The 8,080-nt window shown below is 31.3% G+C and overlaps 1 protein-coding gene across 1 annotated transcript; it reads right to left on the minus strand.

Moving 5' to 3' along the window:
- Positions 1–4,581: 4,581 nt before the first annotated feature.
- LOC103501300 (ethylene-responsive transcription factor ERF110) lies at positions 4,582–7,806 on the minus strand. Its single transcript, XM_008464840.3, has 2 exons — positions 7,273–7,806; positions 4,582–5,451 (listed from the first exon to the last, which is right to left on the minus strand). Exons 1-2 carry the CDS (start codon positions 7,568–7,570, stop codon positions 4,808–4,810), a joined length of 942 nt encoding a protein of 313 aa, XP_008463062.2. The 5' UTR covers positions 7,571–7,806; the 3' UTR covers positions 4,582–4,807.
- Between the last annotated feature and the right edge of the window lie 274 nt (positions 7,807–8,080).

Consider the following 8,080-nt stretch of genomic DNA (forward strand, 5'->3'; position numbering starts at 1 on the left):
AAAAAAATAGGAATATCAAAGAAGAAGTGAAAAACAAAAAAAGATCAAGAAAAATTGAAATAGGTAAATGTTCAACAAAAAATCACGAAAAATGGTTGATGAAAGCACTTAATTAAGTAGGTTGCCTATTAATTAAATTACATTTTACTTTATTTCATTGTCTATGTTTTAACTTATTGTCCTTCCTTTGTAGGAATTTGGGAGTGATAGGGGTATTGGAGCTTTTCCTTTTCTTGTCGGCCATGATACTAAAAGAAGGATGAGTTTGTTGATGAATTTTTCGACGAGTGGTTGGAGTTCTAAATGAAGGCTTTAGGGCTTTTTAGTGAAAAGATGATCTACGTGAAAGTAAAAAGGTAACATAAAAAGCTCGAACTGATGCCCTCTTCGCTATTTATAAGCGAAGGTGTCATCATTACGTGCTCAGGTCATTTAATGTGATTTGACATGAAGTCAACTTGTCTCTTCAAAAGCAGAAATGACCGTTGTACTTGATGCAACGCTTCGATTTCCACCATGCAATGCACATCTCCCTAGGTGATATAGAATTTGAGCAAGAAACACTAGGATTTTATCGCCTGATTGTGCACCGCGTACCTCTTTCACGTCATTCTCTTGCTCGCATAGAGTTTTTTTATCCCTATTTTCTCCCCACAGGCACAAAATAACTACCCTAATGTAACTAAAAAGCTGTAAAGAAAGCGATAAAGAAAGCAATAAAGAAAGCGTAAAAGAAAGCGATAAATTAGCAAAGAAAATAAATAAAAAGAATTTTTTTTTTAAAAAAAAGGCAAATAAAATGACAAATTGATGCACAAAAAATAACAATATTAAATGACGTGACAAGAAAATCTAAGGAAGGCGATAAAGAGAAATAAGTTTTAGAGGAGACTATTGAGAATCCACTCCAAGGGGAAATCTCAACACCTAACATTCCACTAACCATTAATTAGTCAAATCTCAACACCTAACATTTCACTAACCATTAGTGAAACTTGTGGACTAGATGTCAGCATCTCATGTAACCACTTATCCCACTATGTGTTAGTAGGATTATTCAACAAAACATTGGATTCAACAAATCATTCGACCATTTAAGTCAAAGCCAAATTTGACTTTTTTAAGTCAAAAGTCAACATTTTGACTTTTTACCATTTTGTTCATCTTAACTAATTCTGATCTTCCGAGCATGAATCCACATTCATTTTTCCAAAATTCAAATCACATTTGAATATAAAACCGGTCAAAATTTTACTTTTCAAAGTCAAAAGTCAACATTTTGACTTGACTTTTTATAACTTTGACCATTTCCATCAATTTCAAGCTTTCGAATATGAATCTATATTAATATTTTCAATACTTCAATCATATTTAAACATAAAGCTCTATCTCAAACTTATAACCGGTGGTTGTATCACATATATTCGTCGGTTTCTCTCTCTTTACCTAAATTGAACATTTCAAATTACTCCAACATATTGTTCTAAGTTAATTCCATATGAGCTAGCAAGGGAACCTAATAGACCTATAGATCATGGGCTCCAACGATCTAAGATTAACTAGCTAAACCCTTTTAAACCAAACTAATCAACATTCGTTAACTAATGAATCATTCCCTTAAAGTCTCATAGTTGCACTCCTCTCACTATAGATATATTTCTATTCATCTAATATAACCATAATTAGTAAGTTAATCATTCACCGGTTGTTCGTAATCCAGGCTGGGTCATAATACTGGTCTACCCCTGAGACTACATCTTGTTCCTTAAGTCTTATTGATCCATTATTGAACAATTGGTTTAACGTCCAACCTATAAACTGAATTCCTCTTCGGTCAATGAGAGGGTGAGGGCTCTTGTTCAAGACTTGGATCCAGTTCTTAAGGGAACAACCTATCTACAAACCCTAAAGCGAGTAAGAGCGAATTCCATCTTGCACTCTATGTCTCTAGTAATCCACCCAGTCTTACCCCTGAAATGGGAGGTTTATTGAGCCAAACACTGTTTAGTTGCCCTCACCTATGCAGATCTAAGGATAATTCCATTTAAACAGAAGTTCATAGTTAGCTTAAGATTAAGATTAAGTTACTTACGTCATCAATAATTGAAATAATCAGTTTTATATAGTTAACGATGTTAGTGACTATTTCTTAGTTCAAGTCTTATGTAAACTCTTTACAGATGATGCTCCCACTTTGATGTTTCTACATGAACAATTCAGGATCATATCGTTTATACTAACTATAAAGAAGGTCGCATCTATAGTGTCCCAAAAACAAGGCTCTCAACCTTATTCATACACTATAGACGATTTGGGATATACACTCGAACTTGATCCACGTTTATGTCTTTACATAAAGTTCAAGCCTATAGTGTCCCCAGAACATAGCACCCAACCTTATTCCTATACTACAAATCATTTAAACTATTATTCGAACTTGATCCACGTTTATATCCCCACCTAAAGTTTAAGTACTCATACTATTATCAAGAAACCTTGTTTATTGGATTCTAAGTTTTATCATAAGCAAATCTCTTATTTCTTATACGAAATTCTTCTTTCATAATAATAATAACAGCAAAACTTCTTACCCATATAAAATTGATAAGTTAATCCAAAATATAACTTTTTCATATACATTAAGAACTATGCCATCACATAAAAAATAGCATTTAATTTTTAAGGATTTTATAGTTTAAAAAAAAAGGTTAAAATCCTATTTTTGTCCTTAAACTTTCCAGCTTGTTCTATTTTGGTCCCCAAAACTTTTAATAGTGTTTGTTTTGGTCGCCGAACTTGTGAAAAAAACTTATTTTGGTCCCTGTTGTTAGGATTTCGTTAAATCTTTAATGAAATAATGATGTAGCTTTGTATGTTCAGATGATAAGGCTTAAGATTCATCATATTAATTAAATGGATAAATAACCAATAAATCTTACTAATTTATTCTATAAATCTTATAGGCCAACTTAGAACTATAATTAACATACTTAATTAAATAAGCGCAAATTAAAAACTAATTTTGTTCTTTTTCTCAAAAAATTAAATCTCTCACATCTCCTCCCACCTCCCCACTCTTTATTTATTTGTTTTTCAAATTGAAATCTTGAAGCAAACCCGAAGAACGATATTGAGTACAATAAAACAATAAAATAGAACATATTAATGTTAATATTCATGATAAAGTAAAATAAACTAAAAAAATAAAATAAATACAACACTTGTTTAAAATAAGCCCTATGAAATTGTAAACAAATATTCTCACAATTAATCATAAAACTCCAAAAAAGAAAAAAGAAATAATTGAGAGGAAGAGAACAAACCACATCTATGAATCAAAAAATATCTCAAACTTGAGGTTCTATAAAATTTATATGTATGAATAACATCAAACATATGAGTGAAGTATAATGACAATGCATTAAAATGGTGACGATCAAAATCTAGAAGATAGTGATCTTTCGAGTTCGCCGATAAAACATTAATTTACCATCTAGCTTGTGACTAAAAAATAAAATCCTATATTATTAAAAGTGGTTATCTTATTTGGCATTTTAGTCATCCAAACATAGACGCAACCTCACCCTTTAGAGAGTTAACGAAATCTTAATGGCAGGGACTAAAATATGCTATTTTTAAAAGTTCAAGAAAAAAAATAAACACTTTAAAAATTTAGGGAACAAAATAGAACAAAATATAAAGTTTAGGAACCAAAATAGGATTTAAACCTAAAAATAATTATTACAAATGTCAAAGTATATTAATGAATGTTTTTTCAAAAAATAACAAACTAGTATTTTACACTGAACAATTTTGAAAACAGAAAAAGTACACAGACTTACAATGGAAAATACCAAAAATGCCAAGTCAACATGCAATTAATCTGTCACATGCATTCGCGAATAATCTTCTTCTAAACAATCGTGTACTACAATCTAAACGAATGATCTACTATCATTTAGGTCATGATACATGATCATTTAGTTCTTTTTAACAATGGAAAAAATACTTCAAATTTAAACGATCATGTTGACCATGTTAAACGATTCTGTTGACCATGACAAACGATCGATCGTGTTGATTCCGAAAAACGATCGTGTTAATTATGGTAAACGATTGCATAGTCCAATGTAAATGATTGTTAAAAACTTCAAATCAAACAATTGTGTTGATCATGCTAAATGATCGTGTTAACTATGGTAAGCGATTGTTTAGATCATGCTAACACGATCATATAGTTCATTTTAAACGATGAGAAAAATACTTCAAATTTAAACAATTGTGTTGACCATGGTAAATAACGATCATATTAACAATGGTAAACGATCGTTTAAATCATGTCAAAATGATATTTAAACAATCTTGATATTCAAAGATGAAGTAGTTTCATAGAATCTTGTCGAAAATGATGAAAATGAAATAAAAAATTTAAACAAAAGAATAAATCGTATAATATAAGAAATGAAAATCTAAAAGAGGAGATGAAGAAATCTAAAAGGAAAGATGAATAAATCGCAAAGGAGAAGAAAGACAAGTGAAAATTCGTCCACAATACTCGAGGATAAATCTAAAAGTTTTGAAAAAATTTATAGACTTTATAAATTTTTATTTTTTTTTATTCACGCCGTAAATACTTTTTATTTTTATTACATTCACGTAAATTAACAACTTTAAAACAAATGCTTTTCTTAACATAAAATTTTTAAAGAATAATAGCAGTTGACATTCTTATGTGTATATATCTTTTAAAATATTAAATAACTGTCAAATCTTAAAGGCAAGATTTCAGCTGTCCAATCATAAACCATCAACCGCTCGCCGGAGGACGATAGCTGAATCCTGTCGAAGACGGCATCGAAGAACCTCCGCCGCCTTGGCTCTGGTTTTCCGGTGGCCCGTAATGTCTAAGTTGTTGCAGAGAAAATGGAAAAGGAAAATTCGAAACGCCAGAAGATGAAACCAAAGGGGATGGATTCACTGATGTCGAATTACAGAGCATCCTCTCAAACGCCGGCACCGCCTGGCTAGAGGTCTCGCGAGAGTTCGGAAACATATGAGAATATTGTAGATAGTTCCCGACGGCATCTTGCGGCGGTACCACCACAGGAGACGACGCCAAATGGGTGGCTGACTGCAAAGACGACGGTGGAAAAACAGAGACAAGTTCAGGGAAGTTGAGCTTGGCTTTACTCCCTCGGAAGCGCAAGGCGGCGCCGTCGTAGGCTCGAGCGGCGGCCTCAGCAGTATCGAAAGTGCCAAGCCAAACTCGAGCGGCTTTCTGGGGGTCGCGAATTTCGGCGGCCCATTTTCCCCATGGCCTCTGTCTTACTCCTCTGTATCTTCTTCTTATTCTGTTCTCGCCGGAAAATGTTGCTGTCATTGTTGGTGCCGTTGTTGGCGCTGTCATGATGGAGATGGAGTTGCTTGAACTTGAACCTCCTTCTTTTAGAACTGCACACAAGAATTACAAATTCACCTTTGGTTAAGGAAAAAAAAAATGGTCAAATTTTGTTGACAAAAAATATGGTCAAATTTGAAAGTGGTCATTTTCATTTTAAATGTTTTAATTCTTTTTAGGAAGGTTGATAGCAACCCCTAATCTTTTGATTAATCATATGTATTTTGACTTGTTGTTTTAAAGTCATGTTTATAATTTAGTTTAGAGATAAAGGTAAAAGTTGAAAGTTCAACTCAAATTTACTGGATTGTCAACCTATACCATAAATTTTTTATTTGATCTATTTTATATTAAACTTATACAAATCTTACCCATTTTAAGATGTTGCGATTTCAAATTATTTTAATAAATATTTGTTAATTACTTGGTATTAATGGCATAAAACTATATTTATGAAAATTAATGAGATAAACTGCCATCTCCAGTCCTATGGTACGTGAAAATTATAAAATATAACTAATAAAATATAATGGTTATGTACCATAGATGCTATTCACTCCTATAGACTACTATTTATATACACAAATATATAATGGTTTACTTTAATTCTTTATGATTTATCATATATAAATTGTAAACAATTTTGTTATTAAAATAATTCCGTTTAACTTCATAAATCGTAAAATAGAAAACTTAAGAAGCTTTTTTAAAATATAACAAACCGGTAAAATATTTACGCTAAAAAAACAATTTTGAAAATGAAAAAGACTCCTAGACTTCCTATGAAAAATAACAAAAAAAATTCAGTTAATATGCAATTAATCGACCACACATGCGTGTAGTTTTTCTTCTAAATGATCATGATACGCAATTTTGTAGAAAATGATACACGATCGTGTAATTCTTTTAAAGATGAGAAAAATACTTCAAATAGAAACGATCATGTTGACTTTGGTAAGCGATCATTATCATATTCACACGATCGCGTAATTCTTTTTTGACGCTAAAAAATAGGTTTCAAATCTAAACGATAGTCAATAACTGATAGTTTATATATATCAAAGTGATATTTAAACGATCATGATATTTTAGAGGAATTGGAAGGAAAAAAATGAAGAAAGAAGAAAGAGAAGATGAATAAAAATAGAAAAAAGTTAAAGAAAATATAAAAAAGAGTCGAAAAAATCTAGAGGAGTAGATGAATAAATCACGAAGAAAAAGAAAAAGAAAATCGTTCCCAATATCAAAAGCAAATCTAGAACTTACAAAAATATTTTACCGACTTTAACAAAAAGTATTTATGTAGTATTTTGTTATATTTATTAGCTTTTGACAAAATAAAAAAAAATGTTTATGAAAATAGAGCTCATGCCACTATATTTTCTAAATTACAAAAATAACAAGTTTAAAAATGAGTAACCCTCTAGTAGTTCTACGATAACCCTCCAATAATCTTTTGATAACTCTTTGATATTCATCATATATTTATCATATTCGCAATATAAAAAAAATGTAAAAATAGTTTAAATTTTTTTTGTCACATGCAATTTTAAAATACCATCCATAGCTCTTATAAAAAATTATCTGAATCTATTAGACTTGTAAAATTATACTAATATTTTAAGCAGTTTAAAATTTCACTAATATTTCAAGTAGTTCAAAATTTTTATTAAGCAGTTCAAAATTTTACTAACATTTTAAGCAGTTTAAAATTTAAAACAATTTAAAATAATTAGAAGCTTAATAAAAGGATCAAAATAAAAAGAAAAAAAAAACAGTAAAAAACAAAAACAAAATAAATTCCAAGAAGACAAAAAGTTAGAAAAAAAGAAAAAGAAAATTAAAGAAATAAAGGAGTAGAATTAAGAACTAACAAATTGGAGGGGAGGGCATGGAAAAACTCTGCATTGCTGTGGAGTCCACAATTCCACCTCTATTCCCTCTCCCAACCCCCCTTTCCCACATTATTCTACTTTCTCCTTCTTCTTCCCTCCCCCTTTTCCTACAACCCCCCACCGTCGCCGGAGCAGCAGAGCCGCCGGAAATTACACGAGTCAAAGCCGAAACCATAGCCATTAACTCCCCAGCAGACGAAGAGAGCATCCCCTCGAGCTCATCTCCGTCGCCGTCTCCATCTCCGCCACCCTGGTTCGCCACCTTCAAATAGCACATGAAATCAAAAAGATGAAGATCTGAGTTTGATGAATTAAAGGGTATTTATAAATTTATATAATTTTTGAAACGTGCTTGTAGCCGCCATTGAAATAGTGGGAAAGGGATTTGGAATTGGAAGGTTTATATTTTATGTATTGGAACTAAAAATTTAGCGAATTGGCCTCAACAGGGTATGACCGACCAATATTCTTGAAGTGGTTTCACACCTACATTATTTATATATTTATGTTTTTGGGTGAAAAGATAAGGACTCAATTCACGGGGAATTAACACATGAAAAAGGAATAAAGTACATTTTTTTTTTTAATTAATTATTTTGGGTTTTAAGTCGGTGCGGCGTAGGACAGATGAGAGATGGTTTTGGAATTGGTTTGCCGACTTGAATTGCTATAATGGTTTTATCCTATTCTAATAAAAACAATTCCATGAAGATATTCAAATTTGAGCCATGGTTCATTGCAGATATTATAAAATGAAGAAAATATTGCATGTTTTTCACCAGGCCTT

This window comes from Cucumis melo, chromosome 3, assembly GCF_025177605.1.
Source record: "Cucumis melo cultivar AY chromosome 3, USDA_Cmelo_AY_1.0, whole genome shotgun sequence".
NCBI classification, from domain to species: Eukaryota; Viridiplantae; Streptophyta; class Magnoliopsida; order Cucurbitales; family Cucurbitaceae; genus Cucumis; species Cucumis melo.

What these genes read in the sequence shown, in the direction of transcription:
- LOC103501300 (XM_008464840.3), bottom strand. Translation starts at nt 7,570, where the DNA reads ATGTGCTATTTGAAGGTGGCGAACCAGGGTGGCGGAGATGGAGACGGC. An exon ending in CATGCCCTCCCCTCCAATTT is followed by an intron (nt 5,452 to 7,272) that starts GTTAGTTCTTAA and finishes TCTTGTGTGCAG; the next exon opens with TTCTAAAAGAAGGAGGTTCA.